General features: G+C 57.6%; 2 protein-coding genes across 13 annotated transcripts in view; both read right to left on the bottom strand.

The window, feature by feature from the left end:
* The window catches only part of LOC130849067 (maestro heat-like repeat-containing protein family member 7), a 32791-nt gene extending 13098 nt beyond the window's left edge, over window positions 1-19693 (bottom strand). For 9 of the 12 annotated variants that reach the window (XR_009052677.1, XR_009052678.1, XM_057727638.1 and 6 more), the window contains exons 1-15: window positions 18890-19025; window positions 16068-16132; window positions 15551-15673; window positions 15354-15433; window positions 14850-14979; window positions 14256-14342; window positions 13234-13341; window positions 12692-12827; window positions 11870-11958; window positions 10381-10530; window positions 8290-8444; window positions 3364-3508; window positions 2742-2917; window positions 2140-2277; window positions 1924-2038 (exon numbers count right to left, since the gene is read on the bottom strand). Coding sequence is in view for 10 of the 12 variants with exons in the window: in XM_057727638.1 (XP_057583621.1) it covers window positions 1924-2038; window positions 2140-2277; window positions 2742-2917; window positions 3364-3508; window positions 8290-8444; window positions 10381-10530; window positions 11870-11958; window positions 12692-12827; window positions 13234-13341; window positions 14256-14342; window positions 14850-14979; window positions 15354-15433; window positions 15551-15595 (1554 nt within the window). In the remaining 2 variants the exon portion in view is untranslated. Of the gene's footprint in view, window positions 1-1923; window positions 2039-2139; window positions 2278-2741; window positions 2918-3363; window positions 3509-8289; window positions 8445-10380; window positions 10531-11869; window positions 11959-12691; window positions 12828-13233; window positions 13342-14255; window positions 14343-14849; window positions 14980-15353; window positions 15434-15550; window positions 15674-16067; window positions 16133-18889; window positions 19026-19569 lie in introns of those variants that run through there. The other 3 variants (XM_057727639.1, XM_057727640.1, XM_057727643.1) reach the window with 3 other exon arrangements.
* INAVA (innate immunity activator) overlaps window positions 18130-21281 on the bottom strand; it is a 20259-nt gene continuing 17107 nt past the window's right edge. Inside the window, 1 exon segment of the mRNA XM_057727651.1 lies at window positions 18130-20173. Coding sequence (XP_057583634.1) covers window positions 20081-20173 — 93 coding nt within the window. The 3' untranslated portion in view covers window positions 18130-20080.

The raw sequence follows: 21281 nt of genomic DNA, 5'->3' as shown, positions 1-21281 counted from the left end.
CTCTCAAACAAACTGAGGCCTGGATCCCATCCCAGACCAACTCAAAGAGACTGTGTAGGCAGGGAGTGGGGAGAGGGGGTGACGTGGCGGTCAGGCATTAGCATTTTCGAAAGCCCCCCAGAGGACTCTAAGATGCAGCCAGAGTCCAGTACTCGTGCCCTCGGGAGAGCGGACTCCATCCTGGAGTGCCACCCACCCCACTTCTGGGCGTGTGCCTTGTGCTGGTTCTCAAAACTGGATCCAAGCACCACCCAGACAACAGCCACCACTGGAGCATTTCCAGAAAATGAAGACGCTGGGCCCCAGGGCCGTGGAGTCCAAGTCTCTACAGACAAGGCCCAGCGATCTGCATGTAAGCAGCTTCCCCAGAGAACTCAGGTGCTGGCCAGTCCCTGAGCTAGGAGTTCCCTTCCGGCCAGGGTGCTGGTCCCACGTGTCCACGCTCCCCATCCTCAGCAGGAGCTCTGCCAGCACCACGCATGGCCCTGAATGCCTGCTATCAGCACCCACCCCACCCCTGCCGTGCACAGCTTAGCTCTCTGCTCACGGCGGGGGCGCCTTCAGACAAGACAGCAGTGCCCTGCAACCTACACAAAACCACACCTCTACTCACTAGGATAATATCCGTTTATTCTCTAGGATTAGCAGTGTATAATCTTCTATCTGTGTTATTTCAAAAGTAATCCACTCCTATAAATAAATCAGGTGGCTTGAAATTTTAAAGGGAGCTCATTTAAAGCTGTGGTGAGTCAGAAATCCTGAAACTCCCTTTAAACACTGCCGGTGGAAGTATAAATTGGTACGATTTTACTGGAAAGCAATTTGAAATTAGTCTCAAAAGTCATAGAAGATATTCATATTTTTTGAAACAAGCCTTCTAATTATTATATTCAATATTTAAGGAAATAATCTGGAATATGGGCAAAGTCTTTCACATAGAGATGTTCAAGACAGTGTTATTTATGATAGTGTAAAATTAGAAACCGAATGGCAAATTATAAAACATCTTTGTGATGAAATATTACATCCCCATTAAAGATTATGTTTACCAAAAAAACCACTTAATGACGTAGAAGATACTCAAAGAGAGCAGGATACAGAATATGAATAGAGAATGATTTCAGCCGCGATAAACACACACCTCCCTCCATTCAGACCAAAAAGTGGTTTCCTGCAGGCATCATGATTATTCATGGTTTGTAATTTTTAGGATCCTTTCCCTTTTTTTCTATCTGCCAGGTAGCTGACATACGTTGAGCCATCAGCGGGGCTGAGCAGAGAGTGACTTTAAAAGGCAGAGGTGATGGGCTTCCTAGGTGGCGCAGTGGTTAAGAATCCACCTGCCAATGCAGGGGACACAGGTTCGCGCCCTGCTCCAGGAAGATCCCACATGCCGCAGAGCAACTAAGCCTGTGCGCCACAGCGACTGAGCCTGCGCTTTAGAGCCCGTGAGCCACAACTATTGAGCCCATGTGCTGCAACTATTGAAGTCCACGTGCCTAGAGCCCATGCTCCGCAGCAAGAGAAGCCACGGCAATGAGGAGCTCGTGCACCACAACAAAGAGTAGCCCCCACTCACCTCAACTAAAAGAAAGCCCGCGCACTGCAAGAAAGATCCAACACAGCCAATAAAATAAACAGACAAATTTATAAAATTAAATAAATAAAAAAATAAAAATAAAAGGCGGAGGTGGCTGCAGGGAGGAGCCATGTTTCTCCCTAAAGTCAGGGCAGAGCCGAGGTTCAATTCAATTTAATCTCAAGGCCTATGACTCCAGGTAACCAACCAGGTGTCCTGAGCAATGTCCCGGCCCCATGTGAGGCCTCGAGGAGCTATGAGTCAGGCCACAGCCTCCTGGAGTGACCGTTCCCAGAGGGACCACCCTCACCTGCCCGCCTCCCTCCTCCCCGCCGGCCACTCACCTCGGTGATGAACACGAGGGCCGTCAAGTGATTCCCGTGGCCCGGCTCCTGGAGGATGCTGAGGGTGAGGCTGAAGACGGGGCGGACGTGCCAGCAGTTCTTGGTGACCATGGCCCTGCGGGGGGCGGGGTCAGGCCTGGGCACAGAGGGGGCCCTGGGACTGGTGGGGCACCACCGTGATGGGCGGGTCCTCAGCCCGGCGTGGCCTAAGCTCACCTGGCCAGCAGGGCCACCCCCTTGTGGTATCTTTCGGGCTTGGTGAGCAGCTCCCAGCCCCCCAGTTTCTGAACGTAAGACACGTGGTCGCTGTACCCCGTGCTCCTCATCAAGGTCTTCAGGGCCTCCACGGTGGAGCTGAGGGGAGGGGGGCAGAGAGCAGAGGGGAGGTCGTCCTCTCCCTCACCTGCGACCTGCTTGTCCACCCAACCTCCCTCACGGCCGTGGCCTGCTGGTGGGGGACAGCCTCAGAGACCCCGGTGACGCGTCACAGACAAGGTACCTGAGGCCGAGACAGACACGGCACCCAGGGAACACGGGAGGCTGCGGAGGGCAGGGGGCGGGGCCCAGGTGTGCAGACGCAGGTGCGTTGTGTCACCTGCTGCACCGATTTCACGGCGGGACAGAATCCCTGCGTCAGCCCAGAAAGCCAGACTTAGAGAATCTTTTCCAAAAAGCCCAGCAGGGGCTGTTGAAGGATGCACGGGGCGCACACCGGGGCCCGGCAGAGGTGGGAAGGGGCCGGGTCGGGCGGCCGGGGGGGTGAGAGACGAGGGCCCTGGAGAGCCGTCCCTCACAGCCCTGGCTGAGGCTAAGGGTACCTGATGGGGTCCACCCACTGGGTCACGTGGTGCTGGTCCTGGGCGGCCTCTGCGGCCCCTTCCGCCATGAAGGAGGAGATCTGGAACAGCAGGGCCGTGAACAGGGAGGGGAAGAAGGCCTGTGCCTCCGTCCTGCAGCCGGGCTCCAGCAGCAGCTCGCGGAGGGCCCTGGTGGCCTGCAGTGGGGGAGGGCAGGGCCACGGTCAGCTGTGTCTGCAGCCCTCGGGCCCCGATGCCGGACAGGCTGGCCCAGCACCCCACGCCCACGCCACTGAGCGTGGAGACGGTCCGCGGGGAAAGCAGCGGCCAACGTCGGGGCTGCTGCCCGTTTAAAGGGCTCTTGCAACCGCGCTGGCGGCTTTCTTCTCTCACCACCCCTGAGAGGCTGGGGGCGCTGGGGTGCTGGTCTTACCCAATCCCACCCAGGAGAACTAGAAGCCCGTCCTTCTGCTTCCCTACAAGGCAGAGTCCCCGGGAGAACCCTCCCTCCCACCCCACCCGAGCCCCTGCTGTGAGGATGTTCAACCCCCTGTGTCAATGCTGCGGCCTGAAAGCTCCGGCGGCCTAGCATGGGCACCAGGGTGCCCCCACCAGTCCCCGGCCCATCCTCAGGCCCGCGTACAATCAGTGGAGAGATCTCTGTTCTGCAGCCGGGCTCCTGGCCCCTTGACTGCTGCTGTGGAGTCAGCCTCTTCAGGAGATGCCCCAGGATCACCTCGCAGCCTTTGGGGAACGATGCCAGGATTTCCCAGGGTTTGCGAGACCCCCTGCAGAGCAGAAAAGCCCACGCACAAGGTCAAGGTCCCAGGAAGAGCTCTGGGCGGCTTTGCACAGCGCCCCAGCTGCCCCTCATTCCCTTCTCCCCACCTGTCTCTCCCCCTTCTCCCAACATGTCTCTCCCTTCTCCCCACCTGTCTCCCTTCTCCCCACCTGTCTCTCTCCCTTCTCCCCACCTGTTTTCTCCCTTCTCCCCACCTGTTCTCTCCCTTCTCCCCACCTGTCTCTCTCCCTTCTCCCCACCTGTCTCTCTCCCTTTTCCCGACATGTCTCTCTCCTTCTCCCCACCTGTTCTCTCCCTTCTCCCCACCTGTCTCTCTCCCTTCTCCCCACCTGTCTCTCTCCCTTCTCCCCATCTGTCCTCTCCCTTCTCCCCTTCTCTTCCTCCTTCTATGCCTCTCATCTTTGCATCACCTCCAGACCTCCCTGTTCTCTGCCATCTCATGCACAGGCAACTCTGAAAATGTTCACACAGCCTATGACCTTAACATGAGAAAATATCTGAGGCCAAAGAGTTCTGTCCCGACTTCAATGTATCAGATCAGTCAGAAGACCCTCTTCTCTGTGGCTGCATCCAAGCCCTGTTACCCACCCAGCCCCCTGACCTCAGCACTGGTCTTCCAGATGTTGGTCCAGGGCTAGGATGTCACTCTCCAAGCCAGTCTGGTCACCTCCCCGCACAAGGCCCTTCCAGCCTTGCCCCGATGCACTGACTTATGTTTGTCCTTTGCTTGGAATGTCTTCCCTACTCCTCTTGACCTGACAAATTCACACTCAGAGGAAAAGGAGATATCTGAAAATGATCGTCTACAAATAAATTATGCGATTTCAGGAAAATCTGTTTCGTGTACTCAAGAAGCCATGAGCTTTGTGACGGGAGGAGAGAGCAATGAGGAAATGAAGGAGAGATTAGAGGCGAAGATGAAGACAGTTGCTGATGGCAACCTGGCGTCTTAGGGGCTCTGGGACAAAGATGAAGGGAAGAAGCCAAAGAGGAAAAAGTGGGCACGTGACCAGGGTTTTGAGTGTGAATCAGCGGAAGAGACAGACTGCAGCGGGCTTGTTGCGTCCTGGCCAGCACAGCGCTGGAAGCACGCAGTCCCTCCACAGGGAAATGGAAGCTGCTTGTTAATTTCTGACAAATACTCTTCACGGTTAGGAAGGTTTTTTTCCATTTTGTATTTGCTGAGGTTATTTTAAATTAGTAATAAACTTTGAATTCTTTTACCAAATGTCTTTACAGCTTCCAATGATAAGTTTAAAAATATGTATGACTGTTAAAGCAAAAATTATAACTTTTTTTGGTGGTGTTTCTTCAGTGGTTGCAGATATGACGCACATGACAACCACACCGTAGAGGAAGGAAGATAATGGAAGCTACGTGTTGAAAGCTTCTGTGTCCTCTTGAAGTCAAAAATATTAATTCTAAATAGACTGTAACTGTTTAGGTATGTCAGTGCACCATAAAAATGTAGGTTTGTAAATCCCTAAGAATCCACTAAAAATTGAAAACAAAGTCAAATCCAGTGGATAAATTAAGATGGAACACTTAAAAAACTCAAACAATCCAACATAATTCAGGAAAGTGGAAACACAGGAGTGAAAAACAGAGGAGACAGAGAAAACAAATCAGAAAACGGTAGACTTAAATCCAATCATATTGGACTTCCTAGGTGGCGCAGTGGTAAAGAATTCGCCTGTCAATGCAGGGGACACGGGTTCAAGCCCTGCCCTGGGAAGATTCCACATGCTGCGGAGCAACTAAGCCCATGTGCCACAGCTGTTGAGACTGTGCTCTAGAGCCCGTGAGCCACAACTACTGAACCCATGTGCTGCAACTATTGAAGCCCATGCGCCTGGGGCCCGTGCTCCACAAGAGAGGCCACTACAATGAGGAGCCTGCGCACCACAATGAAGAGTAGCCCCCGCACTTAGCCACTGGAGAAAGCCTGTGTGCAGCAATGAAGACCCAACACAGCCAATAAATAAATTAAATAAATAAATATATTAAAAAAAATCCAACCACATTTGTATACATACACACACACACACACACAAAATGAAATAATATTCAGCCACAAAAAACAAGAATATCCTGCCATTTGTGACAACATAGAGGGACCTTGAGGTAAGTGAAATGTCAGACAGAGAAAGGCAAATACTGCACGATCTTACTTACATACAGAATCTAAAAAGAAAAAAAGAAAGAAACCTCAAAGAAAAAGAGATCAGAGCTGTGATTACCAGAGGTGGGGGTGCAAACTTCCAGTTACAAGACAAACGAGCATCGCCCCTGTAACATACAACATGAATCCTAAGGGTTCTCATCACAATGAAAAAAATTTTTCCTTTTTTTGTTTTCTCTCTTTATTGTATCCACACACGATGACAGACGCTAACTAAACTTACCGCAGTGATCATTTCACAATAAACCTAAGTCAACCCATTAAGCTGCACACCTTCAGCTTATACGGTGATGTACGTCAATTATATCGAAATAAAAGTGTGGAAAGAATCCAACCACATCATTAATTACATTAAATGTAAATAGTCTAAACTTACCAACTGAAAGGCAGAAGCTGTCAAATTGGCTAAAAATACAAGACCCAACTTTATGTTGTGTATAAGAAACCCATTTTAAATATAATGATACAGGCTAGTTTAAAATAAAAGAATGAAGAAAAACATACACTACGCAAACACAAATCCAAGGAAAGAAAAAGTGGCCACATTACTATTAGACAAAGTAAACTTCAGGACAAAGAATATTACCAAGTACGAAGAGGGAATTAACTGATAAAAAGGTCCGTTCACTGATGAGATGTAGCAATGCTAAATGTGTACACACCTAACAAAATACGTGAAGCAAGGAGTGTTAGAACTGAAGGAAAAAACATAAATAATGGGGGACATACGATGTGATTTCAAGACAATATAGTTACTCTATTCAAGACAGTGTGGTACTGGCGAAATAACTGAAAATAGATCAATGGAGCAGAGTATTGAGCCCATGAATAGACACACACAAATATGGGGGATTGAGTTTTGCTAAAGGTGCGAAGGCAATTCAATGGAGAAAGTGAGTCTGGTCAACAAATGGTGCTAGAGCAGACGTCCACATGCAGCAAGCTGAACCTAGACTCATCCATCGTACCTTGTAAAGTTAACTAAAAATGAATCCTACACTTAAATATAACGTTTATAAACATAAAAGTATAAAACTTCTAGAGAAAAGCGTGGGAGAAAATCCGTGAACTTGGACACCTTGAGAGAAAAAAAAAAGAGAGAAATTGGACTTCATCAAATTAAAAACTTTGCTCTGCAAAAGACACTCTTAAGAGAATGAAAAGGTAATCCACAACATGGGAGAAATATTTGAAAATCTTATATCTGAAAAATGACCTGTACTCGGAATACATAAAGAAGTCTCAAATCCCAATGAGAAGAAAACAAACAACCCAATCAAGAAATGGGCACAAGATTTGGACACCTGACCAAAGCAGGTACATGGATGTCAGATAAACACATGAAACCATGCTCAGCATGGTTAGTTGCAACGAAATTAGAGAAACGCAAATAAAAACGACAGTGAGATGCCACTGCACACGTCAGAATCGCTAAATCTTTCTTAATGACAATACCAAGTGTGGACAAGGATGGAAGCCACCAGAACTTTCGTATGCTGCTGGTAGCAACGCGGATGCTTCAGCCACTGTGGAAAAGTTTGGCGGTTTCTTTCAAAGTTAAATACACAGCTCCCATATTGCCCAGAAACACAACCCCTAGGAATTTATCCAAGAGAGATGAAAGCTAATATTGACACAAAAACCTATGCGTAAATATGGACAGCGGCATTATTTGTAATGACCCAGAACTGGAAACAACCCAGAGGGTGACTGAAAAATAAACCGTGGTCTGTGCACACAGTGGGCTACTGTTCAACAGGGAGAGGGATGCACCGTGCGAGGCGCAGAGGCCAGACTCAGACGTCCGATTCTGTTTCACACAGCACGGCTGGTACTGCGTGATTCCGCTTCCTGGGACTGCGCGATTTCACTTCTCGGGCGCGTGGGAAAGGCAAAACAGCCGGGTGGAGGACAGATCAGGGGCTGCCAGGGCTTGGGGTGGGCGGAGGCCTGGACTCCAGCACGGGGAGGGTTTGGGGGGTGACGGAAAGGCTTAGCACCTTGACTGCGGTGGCGATGATTGTGACTCATATACGTTTGGGAAAACTTGTAGCACTGTGTAGCCAAAGGGTGAATTTTACTGCATGTAAATGTTTACATTTTTTAAGTGTAAAAAAAAATTATAGTGCAGTACATCCATACAATATATCAGGTGGCCTTTAAAATTATGCTTACAAAGGGGCTTTAACTTAGGAAAATGCTATGATAAAATGTTAAATGAAAATACGTGCAAATTGGTATATACCGTATGACTGTAACCATACTTTTTTTAAAATCTTTTTTGTGTGTTCTTTTGTTTTTTGTTTTGTTTGTAAAAACTGAAAAAATCATTTTTAAAAGGTAGGCAAGTTACAAATTATACCTAAGAGATAGCAGAGGTTGCCTTGGGGTGAGATTTAATTTTTTTTCTTTTTCAAAAATGTATACGCTTTCCAAATTTTCTGCAAGAGGCCCATATTACTTTTACCATCACCTTGCCCCAAGGTACGGAACCTACTTGTACTAAAAATTGGATATATTTGAAGAATAAAGCAGATGACAAGAGGGCTGGGGGCTCGTCCGGCGGGCCCGGGGGCCTCACCCACCTGGGGGCCTCGTCGTGGATCTTGAACAGTGCCTGGATGACCTCGTCGGTGTGAGTCTGGGCCAGCAGGGGAAGGACCTTCCGTATGGTCTCCTGGGCCACGGCTTCCGTCACCCTGTTCATATGGTGGCAAATGTACTCGACGATCTCGGGCACCTGGGGGGAGTGTGTGGAGCGGGTTCAACACCAGCTCCGCCGGATTCTCAGGTCCAGGCGCCCACACAGAACTGGGGTCGCACACAGCTGCACGGCTGGGGGCTGTCCTGCCCCCAGAGTTTAAGAGGCAGAAGGAGAGAGCAGCAGGGAAGAGAGAGTGGAGTCATGTCTGGAAACCGGGTCACAAAGATGAGAGCAGGAACTGGGGGCAAGGGACGGAGCGGGGAAGACGGGACATAGACTGCTATGGATGGAGGGCAGGCCCGTCCTCGCCGGTCGCTGGTCATGCGGCCGGGAGGCAGTGCGGGCCCTGGAGTCCCACTGCCTGGATTCCAGTCTCGCCTCCCTGCTGACGAGCTGTGTGACCTCGGCAAGTGTTTCATCCTCTCCGTTGTCTATTTCCTCGCACAGAGAATGAAAACAAGTTTACCCTCCTCACGGGTCAGAGTTAATATGTCTAGTGTGCGTCACATACATGCTCATTAAACTCCAGTTATCCAGGCCACGCCCTCCTTGAGCTTTCCCCCATCTCCAAAAAGAAAACAATTACTTCCCTGCAGACTTGTAAGAATTGAATAAAATAACACGTGGCTGGGACTTCCTGGTGGTGCAGGATTAAGAATCCACCTGCCAATGCAGGGGACATGTGTTCAACACCTGGGCCAGGAAGAGCCCACCTGCCGCGGAGCCACAAAGCCCGTGTGCCACAACTACTGAGCCCACATGCTGCAACTACTGAAGCCTGAGAGCCTAAAGCCCATGCTCTGCAACAAGAGACGCCACTGCATTGAGAAGCCCGTGCACTGCAACGAAGAGTGGCCCCCGCTTGCCACAATTAGAGAAAAGCCCACGCGCAGCAATGAAGACCCAATGCAGCCAAAAATAAATTTAAAAAAAACTCAATAAAAAAAAAAAACAAGTGACTGAGGCTAGTCCAGGGCATGGCGCCTGGTATTGGTAAAACCTGAATAGTAACTGAATTCGGCATAACCCCAGGAAGCCAACTTGGGTCAAGGGCCTGGAAGCCACGGGGATGTGGACTCTCGTTCACTCCAAGGAGACGGTTCTAATAACGAACGTGGTATAGGAAGAAACATGAGCTATGTGTAGGGTAGTGTGCTTCCTAACAGTGCTTCCAGCAGGTTCCGGCTGTCCAGGGGCCAGGGGCTCCAGAAGGGATTCCTCGCATGTGTGGGAGTTGGGGGGCTGGCCTCTGGGGAGCCCTCTGACCCTAAGAGCACTCAGATGGTGCTCCAGGCCAGAGAGAAAAAGAGAGTCCAGGAGCTGCTCATCAGAGGTGAGAGAAGGGAGCAAGTCAGGCCACTAAAATGAGACTGAATCCATCCATCAGTCCAGAAGAGCTTTCAAGGTGGTATAACAAACAGGGCAGAGAAAGAGACACTGCGCTGGCTTAGTTTCACCAAGAACCAGTCCCGCCTCCGACAAAGGGTCTGTATTCCATCTCTGGTCCATGTCCGTGTCTCCTAGGCTTATATATATATATACAGATATAGATACGGGTAGATACAGGTACAGGTACAGGTACAAGTACAGGTACAGATATAAACATATCCTTGTCTTGCTGTGCATCCTCCCACCTGCGTGAAGCAGCAGCACTCAGGCCTTAGTGTCTGGACGCAGGAGGGATGGTTGAGGTCTCTCCTGGCCCTGGGAGCCCACAGGAGGCTCCTGCTGTAGCTCTGGCCCTATTCTTCCCTTCCCGCTGGAGATGGAGGCCGGGTGGTCACCCCTCCCCACGAAAGCGCCTGCCACACAATTGCAAACCACTCCTCCTTGAACTTTTTCTCCCCTGGAGTAAAGGACTGCGCTTCCTTAACCCTAACCAGTACGAAATGAAACAGCACGATCCAAGATGGAGCAGAAAGGAAGAATCCTGCAACTGAGCCTGAACCACGAAGCCCCTCGGAGCAGCTACCTTCCCAATGTCAGGCAGAGAGGACCTCAGGATCATCCTCAACACCCTGGAAGCCGCCCAGACGTTATGCTTGCTGGCGCTGGTCATGGCCTCCATGGTCTCCATGATCACGTCTGCTCTCTCCTCAGGGGTCAGGTACTTCCTGAAGAACTGAGAACAGAGGAGCCAGCGCTGTCTCCACAGCGTCAGGTGGCACTCTGGGTCGGCCCACAACCTCCGGACCCCGGAGAGGCCAGCCAGGGGCCCACGTGGATGGCCCTGGCCAGCAGCCGGCTACCCCATGGCAGGAGGCCAAGCTGCAGAGTGTCGCCAGCTCTCAAGTCCCCAGGTGGGACCAGTGGTCCAGACGGCAGCACACGGAGGACGCTGCTAAAGGCGTCTGTGTTTTGCACTTGGAACAAGGCAGGCGATTCCATCTGGAGGTGCGTGCTGATGTCTGGCGGGTTGAGAGCATCCCAGAGCAGGCGCTGGGTCTGCAGCTGCACAGCCCGGGGGGCTTGTTCCCCCAGCGGCACTGAGGCCCAACTCGGGGCCTGGTTCTATTGCTGAGAGCCGGGGAGGCCTCTGCCCTCCAGGCACTGACGGCCAGGGCACGGCAGGGAGACGGGCAGTCGTGGGGCAGCATGACCACGCTAGCAGGGGGCACAGTGGAGCGTCCAAGTTAGACCTGAGAGACTAGAGAAGAAGTCTCAGATGAGGTGCCTAGTGAAAATGGGGGCAGACTTCCAGGCAGAGGGAACAGATTTGGCAAAGACCTGGAGTGGCTACCGGGTCCGCCCTGCAAGGGAGCCCTGCACTGGGGAAAGGGGAACTGAGAAGAGATGGAGCCAGAGGTGGTCAGGCAGCCTGGCCGGCCTGTGACCCTGGACTTGGGGTGAGAACGCGAGGAGTCGGTGCAGAGTCCGAGGGAGTGAGGTGATGTTGCCGTATCTCAGCAATAATCCTCTGAGCGTGGTGCAGAGAGAGCTGCGATGGGGGCACGGCTGCGAGCGGGAGGAGCAGGAGGCGGCCGCAGTGACCCCGGGACGACCGCCACGGCGGCGGGGCCGAGCAGGGCAGATGGATGCCAGAGTGATTTGGGAGGCACGGTGGACAGACGTGGGAGTGGACCGGGTGTCGGGGGGAGGGAGAGGGAAGAGGAGGGTGGTACCTGGGACTCTGGCTGCAGTGGCTGGAGCCGGCTGACCCAGGGCACCAGCCTGAGACTGGCAGTGCGCCTTCGCCCATGGAACAGAGGGAAAGCCAGGCCGCAAGCAGAGGTGCATGGAGAGTAGGGCAGACGGTGCCGTGTTCTAAAACCCTCTCAGCGACCTCAAACTTCCATCCACGCAAGTGCAGCTAGCGGAGTGGGCCTTCCCCGCCAGCACGCTGCCCGAGCCGAACGCTGGGGGCCTTCCCTGCGTGGGGATTACCCCCCGAGCCCCAGCCCTTTCCTCCCCCGCCCACGCCCCTCCGTGGGCGTCCGTGCTCGCTGGAGGGCGAGGGTTACCATGGTGAGGTCCTGTATGTTGGCAAACCATTCCGCTCGGAAATGCTTCTGCAGGTCCCTCAGGATCTTCTCTGTCTTGTGTTTCGTGCCTCCGATCCAAAACCGACAGTCAGGGGCAGGGCCTTACCAGGGAAAGAGGAGCACCCCGCCTGCCTCCCCTGCAAACCTCAGAGAGTCAAGAGGGCTCCATGGGGGGAAGGACGTTTGCCCAACAGAATGGGGAGGGATCCCTGGCCCCTAGCGCCAGGCCGACAGGTGGAGGGGGAGGCGTCTGGTCCTCTGGCGGCCACTGCCCCTGTACCACGTCCGGCCCTCCACCCCCCCAGGCAACTGGGAAGCACGCCCACAACAAGTCACGTTTCTGAACCGCCCTTTGGGGCACATGCAAATTCCTCGGGCAGCTCTGGGAGCGTGTGTGGCCGGCGGTATCTCTGGCTTTCCTGGGGCAGAGAGAGCCTAGATCAGGGAGTCCCAAGGTCTGTTCCATGAGGAAGGAGCCTCCCTTTCCCAGCCGCACCCTCGTGGCGGCAATGGGACCGCTGGGCCACTCGGAGGACTCTAGCTGATCTCACAGGTGACTGCACACCTGGCTCCCTGTTCTCCCAAGGGTCTCCTGAGATCTCTCAGAAGAGGGCATTGCATCCGCCCTGCGATCAGGGTTTATCCAGACAAAGCATGCTTCCCGCAGTGTCCCCGCGCGAGAGGCCGGCCCTTTGGCGCCCCCGACACCAAGTGGCGTCTCCACGGCGGCCCTCGGCACCCCTGCGAGCCAGGGGGTCCCAGGGCCGCGGTCACGGGGCAACCCGGGCTCGTCGCGCTTACTTCTGTGGCGCACGAGGACTCTGAACAGGTAGTGCAGGGCCTCCGCGGCCCCTGTGCTGAGCTCCTGGGCGGGGCTCATGCAGACCAGGCCTAGGGCGCCCATGAGCTGCCCGCTCATCGAGAACGCGGCCACGTGCTGCGGGAGGAGGACACGGCCGTGCGCCCCACTGTCCACGCGGGAGCGCCTCCCTCCCCCCCACCCCGGGGCCACGGTCCCCTCCCCGCCCACAGGGCTCAATATCTGCACCATCCCCCCCACGCCCCGCTCCGCACCGTCCTGGCAGAGGAAGCCTTGCACGTCAGCACCCCGGGGAGTGGGGCGGCCGGGCCCCCGAGACGTGCTGGCCGGCGCGAGCTGCGGCCCCAACCAGCTCTCCAGGCCACGGCCCCCCCAGGGCTGAGATGTCTCCCTGGTCGGAGCTCACAGGAGCAGGGGGGGAAAGGGTGTTCTGACCACCCTCCAGGGCCCCCTGCAGAGCCTCCGTCAGGTGCCCCATGTGCAGGGAGGCAGGGCTCAGCCTTCACCCACCCCAGGCACTCACCGTCAGCTCAGGGAAACGGCAGATAAACCTCAGCAGCCTGGAAAGGGCGCCCAAGGCCCGGGCCTGTTCGTGCACTTTCTCTGACTGTACCAACCAAGGCAGGATGATCTGGAGAGGGAGAGAGGGGACCCCCACCCACAGCTTCCATGGGAGTCCCACCCCCTCCCTTCGTAGTCTTGAGTCCACATCCCCGACCGCCTCAAAGACAAGAAGACACGGGACTTCCCTGGTGGTCCAGTGGGTAAGACTCTGTGCTCCCAATGCAGGGGGCCCGGGTTCCATCCCTGATCAAGGAACTAGATCCTGCATGCCACACAACTAAGAGTTTGCATGCCACAACTAAAGATCCCTCATACCACCACTCAGACAGTGCAGCCAAATAAATAAATAAATATTAAAGAAAGAAAGAAAAAAAAGCAGGTGCCCCCTTCCACAGCACACAGGCCAAAAAGGTGACAGGAGGGAGGCCTTGGCCGACAGCAGAGTTTACATATTTCTCATTTTCCACAATGAACATGCATCGCTTGTAAAATCAGAAAGAAAACAATCAACATCATTAAAAACGAAAAAAAGCAACGTTACATTCCAAAAGAGTGATGTCCCAACATGGACACATTTCCTCTCTCGATACGGCTCTCACCAAAGCTCTTTAATAAGATATCTGGGCGATCTCATCTCCTTATCCTTAGTCACACCTAACGTCTTATTCAAAATTAGGTTATCCTAATTAACTCCCATCTTGCTCATGAAGGTTGGTTTCAAGTGTCTCTAGGCTATTTCTCGAATTCAAACTCTCCCCTAAGGGTGACAATTTATCACAACTGAAAACGTTCTGGAGACTCTATGAAGACAGAGGGAGACACAGGAATCTGTCTCCAGATGACGGTCGCGCCTGCTGAGGTTTGAGGACCAATGGCCTTGGCTGAACGGCCCCCAGACTGTCCTAACGTTCCTTTCCTCCCCACCCCGACACACTGGACTTAACGCAGGGCTTCGGTCTCCCCAGCTCCTGCGCCGCTCACCTGCAGGAAGCTCTGCAGGACGGCCATGCTGGGCTGTGGCCCCTCCATCACCAGAGCCTGTAGCAGGTCATCTAAGGCCTGGACGGTCTGCCAAGCGGGAGCACGGCGGGTCGGAGCAGGGACAGGCCACTCCCCACGGAGCCCCACCCCGCCACCACACTCCCATCCTCCCAAGCGCCGGCCTTTCTTGACCTCACTGCAGCCTGGACCGGCTCAAACTGTAGGCCAGACGGGAACAGCAGGCACGGGGCAGTTCTCGCCGACAGATACAGCCCCGTGGGGCCCTCGCTGTCAGAGGTTCGTTCTCTAACATTTTCAATCAAGCAAACGTCCAGCTTTAAAACTGAAAATTCTTGGGAAGATTTGGCCAAGTCTGTTGGCCACTAATTCCATAGAACCTGCGGATTTATCACCAGACTGTCTCCTCCCGAGACTGGGGCTGTCATGGGATGAGAGAATCGTAGCCCTCGCGAGAGGAGGACGTGGGCTGTGTGCGAGCAGGAACCAAGCCCAGGGAAGTGGGGAGGGGGGCCCAGAGAGAAGAGAGGGGTCCTCCGGGCCAGACCGGCCCCTGCGGACGGGCCGCGGGGGTACCTGGATGTAGAGACCAGCACCGTCCTTGCGGTCCAGACTGGGCGTGATGAGCGGCAGGGGGATGATGCTGGAGATGGCGGCGTTGGCCAGGTCCAGCCTCTGGGACAGGGGGAGCGGCGGGTTCACCTGGCTGTGGGGGAAGGGAGGGAGGGAACCACGGGAGGGCCTTGGAGGACAGGTTAGCGGCTAGGGCCCGGGGGGAGACTCCGTCCTGCCGTCTCCCTGAGGCACAGGGAACAGTGGGGCCTGAGCCCCCACATGCTTCCCTGCCAGGGAACGGGGCCCTGGCTTCCTGGGGAGTCTTCCCCACACTGATGTCCTAACACTGAACGCTGGGGTGTAGCCCACCCCAGGAGGGTGGCAGGTGAGGTGGCAGTCGTGGGCCTGCCACCCACAGCCCAGAGCTCAGGGCCCCAAGCCTTGCCCGCCTCCCGACCCAGACGCTCCCGGCAGCAGAGACCCCGGGGCTCAGGGGCGCGAACGGGGAGGGAGCAACAGGGGAACCTCAGGGCCACGGTGCACGACATGGCTTGGTGACGCACGGTGCTGACCAAGGCCTCCGTGGATTCTTCAAGGATCAGTGTCTAGAAGGGCCAGGAGGAAATGAGAACTTCCCTCAGAGAGGGACGCCAGCCCCAGGCTGGGGCTTCTCCTCCTCGCCCCCGAAGGACCAACGCCCGGAAACAGTGGGCCTTTCTCACCTCAATTTTCCTGGCCAGGACAGTCTTGGGGAAGTAATTGTCCATGTTGCCGCCTGCCTGGGCGCGGACAGCACCGCTCAGGGTGTCCACTGCCCTCAGGAACTGCAGCTTGTCGGAGTCGAACTAGGAAGCAGGAACACACACGCCTGCCCGAGACCCAGCCTCTGCCGCAGCCCCCTGCCGCCTGTGCCCAGACCTGCCCCCGGACGCTGCCCCACGCCAGGCGCGGACCCCAGGTCAGCGGGAGGGTTTCCTCCGCGCACCCCACACCCTGCCCTGGCGCTCACTGCGTCCCAGCCTATCTGGAGCCGTCCGGGGACCGGGGGGGAGGGGTGGGGGGGAGGGGCCCATGAGGCAGATAGTTCTGTCCGGCTCCTGTCAGTGGCCTGGCTGCCTGCGAGGCCAAGTCAGGCAGCTTCCAAGCCCGGGCTAGTATGCAAACCCCAAGGAAGCATGAGCCCTCGTTTTTTCCTACTTTCCTCCTCAGCTCTCAAAAAGCTCCCGGGAATTTCCTTACCACCTGCTCTTGTTCTAGAAATTCCAGAATGCACTCATAAGCTTCTCTTTCCGACTGGCGCAATCCTGCAAAAGGATGCAGTTGGGAGGAGTCCGCCTGATTCTCTTGGTGGAACAGGAAAGCAGAACCCCCTACCCCCCACCCTCTGCCAAGAGGGCTCAGAGGCCGTTGGGGTCCCTAGTGGGTGCCCCGGCTTAAAAGCCAGCTTCTCCTGGCCTGTGGCCCAGAGTGGACCTCGGGAGCCTCCGTGGAAAGTCAGCCACGTGGGGACTTGGTTCAAAGATTTTTTGCATCAGGTACGGCCAGGAGAGATGAGAAGAGGAAAGAGAGGGTCCTTCAAGTCAGCCCCTGAATGGTAGGGGGCTGGAGACCGCAAACCGGCCTCAGCACCTCCCTTGGCGACCGGGCTAGGGTAACCTCGGGCGAGCCTCCCTGAGCAGGGACCCCGGGGTGCACACAGAGGCCGGGGGTGAGCCTAGACCAGGGCCTGTCCGCCCAGGGGCACAGGCGGCGGGTGGAGAAGACGCCGGAGGCGGTGGCGGCCCTGGGACCAGAAGCCACCCGGCCCCAGGCCTGAGGCCAGGCCTGCCCTGCCACCGAGAGTCCGGGGCTGGGGTGGCGTTAAAGCCACAGCACCGCAAACTTCAAGTGCCCGAGTTCAAGGCCCAGCTCCTCCGCTTCACAAGCCCGGTGACCTTCGCGAGTTAAAGTGTCTCAGCTCTCGCTTCCCCGCCCGCACGTGGGGAGGATGGCCGTCCCCATCAGCGACGCGAGGACTAAACGGAGGAATGCGTGATGGGTAGAGGACAGATAACAAACAAGGCCAGCGGCAGCTAGCACGTGGTGAGGGTACACGGAGAAGCCCTGCTGGGCACGGCAAACCCTCCCGCCCGCGGGGATGGCCTCAGTGCCTGCCACTGCCAGGCGCTTTAAATCCATCCGCTCAGGTAAAACATTTAGGACAACCCCTGGCCCGCGGGGAGGGACCCGGTAGGTGCCTTCCCGCGCCCTCACGTGCGTGTCCCCCAGGCGGAGCAGAGGCACCCGGCGCGCGCAGGCCAGCGGGGCCCTTCCCGGGACACCGCGGCGCGGCCTTCCGAGGGAACCGCTCCTGCGTTTGCTTGCACGGGGCTGCGCGTGCATGTAGACATATATGTTCGTGTATGTACGCACAGGGGGTCAGAGGTCTCACTGACTGAATCAGGGCGCCTCGAAGGCCCTGAGGGGCAAGCCCTCCAGATACCTGGGGAAAGAACCTCCCAGGCCAGAGGAGCAGCCACGGCAAAGGCCCTGGGGCAGGACCGCGCCCGGCACAGCCCGGGGGAGCGGGGACGTGGCCGGAGAGCAACGCAGAGCGGTCGGGAGGGAGCCCCGGGCAGGTTCCGGGGAGGGCAGCGGCGGGTGGGCACGGCGGCTGCCGGGCTGAGACTGGAGAGGTGGGCGGCGTGGGGGTCCCCGGGGGGCTGGGCGGGAGAGGGTGAGCCGGTGGGAGCGGAGGGGCCGGGGGCGCAGGCCTGGGGCCGGGGCCTGGGCCTGCGGCGGCGGCGGCGCCCGGGCCGGCGGGGGACACGGCGCGGGGGACACGACGCGGGGCCGCTGCGCCGCAGGCTCGGGAGCCCGGGCCGGGCCGGGGGCTCGCCGCCACGCGGCCGCCGGCTCCGGCCCGTCGGGGCAGCGGCGCGCAGGGGCCGGGCCGCCCCCCCCCGAGCCGCGGGGCCCCGGGCGGACTCACCCGCCGGGGCGGGGCTCCGAGCGGCGCGGCCCGGCGCCGGCGAAGGGGCGGCCTCGCCCGGGGGGCGCTCGTTGGGCGGCGGGTCCATCTGCGCGCTCGGGCGGCCGCGCCGGCTGCCGGGAAGCGGAGGCCGCCCGGCCCTCCGAGGGGCCCGCCGTGCCGCCCCCGCCCCCCCGGAAGCGGGGACCCCCGCAGGGGCCTGCTGCCCCGCCCCCGCCCCTCCCCCACGGCCGGGCCTGAGAGCCGGGCCGTCTGCCGGGTCGGCCGCCACCCGCCAGAGGGGCTCAGGGCTGAGGCCCGGGGCCGCGCCCCCTCACCTCACGCGCCGGGCTCCAGGGGGCGCCGCGCGCCGGGCCCCACAGCGGCCCCTGCAGGCGGCGCGGAGGCGGCCCTCGGCCCCGCCCCGCTCCTGGCCCCGCCCCGCGGAACCCCCGTCCGGCTCTGGAGAAGCCGGGCTGCTCCTCCGCCGAGGACGGCGCGGAGGAGACCCCACGGGCTGCGGCGGTCCCGGGCCCTTCTCGGGGAACGACCCCCAGCGCCCAGCTCCCTGGGCCCCGGGGGCGGGGGAGCCAAGGACCTTTGACGCCCGCTTCCATCCTGCCCGGGATGCGGAGAGCTCCTCCCAGGGCCCTGGCCAGAGCACCCCGGCCAGACCCCCTGCTCGGGAAGGTCAGCGCTAAAGCACCTTCCTCAGCAGCCCGGCCTCACAAAGACAGACTTTATTGGAGTATTTGGCACGGAAGGCCCACGGCTCCAGCCCCACAGCCGCTTCTCGGGTGCACCAGGCGCCACACAGGACCAATAACTTAACGTGAAGGACTCGCAGGCGTGTGGGGTGCAGGCCGAGGAGCCCCGCGCTCCGGGAGGACAGGGTCTGGGGGGGGGCAGTGGCTGTGCACAGGGACAACGGCCTCAGACACAGACTGCGAGGGAACAGCTTCCAGAGTCAACACGCTGGGGCAGGTGGACGCAGAGCTGGGGCGCTGCCGGCCAGGAAGAGCACAGGGATGCAGGCGTCCCCTCAGGCCCGCCCTCCTCCCGACCCCCGGCCCCGGGGCAGTGGGAGAACTGTGCCTTGTCGAGGTCGGACCTCAAACTTCTTGGAGCCTGGAGCTGTCTGGGTAGCCCTGGTCCCACAGAGGACGGCCGCGTGGGCAAAATCAGCGCGCGCCACGCCCGGCCCCTTCCGGCCTCAGCTCGGGGGCTCTCTCCCTGGAGCAGGCTCGGTATTCCGGGATCTGACCCGGCAGCAAAGGCCCTACGCCGGGAGCCGGGACCACGGACGGTCTTAGCATGGCCAACTTCCAGGCCTCAAGTTTCAGCGCTGGGACGATTCATGAACACCCTGCAGGGCGCGTGTCCCCACGTCTGTAAAAATAAGGCCTCGCCCTCCTTCAAGGAAACCCGGTCTCAGGGCAGACGCACAACCGGGAGGAGGAGCAATGACACCCGCTGCCCACGGGAACATGCCACAAGGAGCGCCCTTCCAAAAACACATATAAAGTGTTGGTTTTTAGGACGATGAGGATGTCAGAGGGAGCGGGGGGCCTGCAAGTCCTCACGAGGCCCAGAGAAGGTGGTCCGCTCCCGGCCAGGGCCTCCTGATGCTCTGCTCTAGAGAGGCCTCCAACCCAAAGCTCCTGAGTCTGGGTCGATGCTGGGAGCCCTAGGACGAGGGCGCACATAGTGACCAGGGCCCCTACAGGGGAGTCTCGGGGTCAGGAAAAGAGCAGGGCCCAGCAAGACAAGACTCCGCCAGGCCACACTGACCTTTAACCTAACCCTCGGTGCGTGCATCACAGAGCACATTATAGAGGGGAGAATGTGCCCCAGCCCGGGCACTCCTGTGGCCCGAGAGCTGGGAGGCGGGGGACGGAGGTGCAGCCCCCATCGGCAGTGGGGCAGGAGGGCCAGGGGCTGTCCTCTGGGGAAGTTCTCAGAACCGGGGGGCCGAGCGTTGGAGACGCCCGCCGGGCTTCTCCTGCCACGCGTCTTGCACATGGAGACAGATGCCATTGGTCAGAGGCAAGGCCTCGAGTCCAGCAGGCCAGTCTTCGGGGAATAAGACATCGTCATATTACAGGGATCTTGGGGACATAGCACAAATATAAATCCTCAGGCCAGGGTTTCTGAACAAAAAATGGTATTAAAAAAAAAAAGTCTCAGCTCCAGGTCATCGACCTGCGATGGGGGAGGGGAGCTGAAGAGGGCTTCAAGGGTGGGCGGTCTCAGCCCTGCTGGGAAAGTCTTTTCTTCAGCCAGCCGCGTCCAGAGCCCAGGCTTACACCTGACTGATGACCTCTCCGTTCTCAGGTATGAACACTTGCACGGGAGCCCCTTCAGGCGATCTCCGGAGCACACACACAGGGGGCACCTGCCAGGGCCGGGGGCGGGGGGGGAAGGAGAGGTGGGTGAGCAGACCGGGTAGAGATGTTGGGACAGCAAGCCCGGCCACACCATCCTTGTCCCTTAAGGACACTGGCCGGCGGCAGCACTGGCCCAGCCACTCAGCCCCTGCCCCCCAAGAGGCTCTCTGCGCTGGAATCCATTTCCACTGCAGCTTTCTTTGGGGTGTGACAGGCACCCTGACCTTTGCTCCGCCCCCCCACCCCCACTGGGCTCAATTCTCATCACCCTCCCCGTCTGGCAGGGTGGGATGGGCTGGGCCCGGGCCAAGGACAGGTCCAAGCTCGCAGGAAGGGGAAGGCATGTCAGCTGGAGGGTGCGGCCAGGCCCAGGATGCCAGCTGCAGCCCAGAGAACCGGGGGCGGGGGAGGGAGGTACAGCTGGGCCTGCTGGAATCTTGGTCTCAAAGAAGCAGCCTGTTAGGGACTTCTGGAGCACGCCCCCTGCAGAGCTCCCCGTACCAGGGAGCAAGAATGAAGAACGGCTCATGCGAGATGTCCCTGGCGGGCCAGTGGTTAAGATGCTGCGCTCCCAAATGCAGGGGCGTGCGTTCAATCCCTGGTTGGGGAACTAAGATCCCACCAGCCACTCGGCCAAAAAAAAAAGCTCATGCATGGCTCCCCTCTTCCAGAAAGAAGAAACTGGGCACAGAAACCAGGGTGGCCACCCTACCTCATGTCAGGGTGCTCCAGCTATAAGCTGCCCACCAACCCTGTCCTTGACCTCGGGGGCCCCCAGTGACAATAACACCACTTAGGACACATGGCTCTAATCACTTCACACGTATTAACTGCCCCTCCGCGACAGGTCCTCTAGCACTGCCACTTTACAGAGGGCGTGACGGGGCTGGGAGGGGTCATGCGCCTGCCCAGTGCTGTGGGCTGGGGCCACGTAGCCATGGCTCACCCTGCTGCTCAGCTGGGTGGTGGACTGAGAGGCAGTCACACATTCTGGTGCCTGCAAACACATTCACAGACGCTCCCCTTGTCCTGGGCTCTCAAGCCATGAAATTTGGGGGTGATTTGGCTCGGGCTTTTGATTATGACCAGGGGCCTATCTGCTGGGTAGATCCTCGG

The sequence above is a fragment of the Hippopotamus amphibius genome, chromosome 3 (genome assembly GCF_030028045.1).
Source record: "Hippopotamus amphibius kiboko isolate mHipAmp2 chromosome 3, mHipAmp2.hap2, whole genome shotgun sequence".
Classification (NCBI taxonomy): Eukaryota; Metazoa; Chordata; class Mammalia; order Artiodactyla; family Hippopotamidae; genus Hippopotamus; species Hippopotamus amphibius.
Note: the sequence above shows the minus strand (reverse complement) of the source record. Positions and strands in the feature narration are given on the sequence as shown.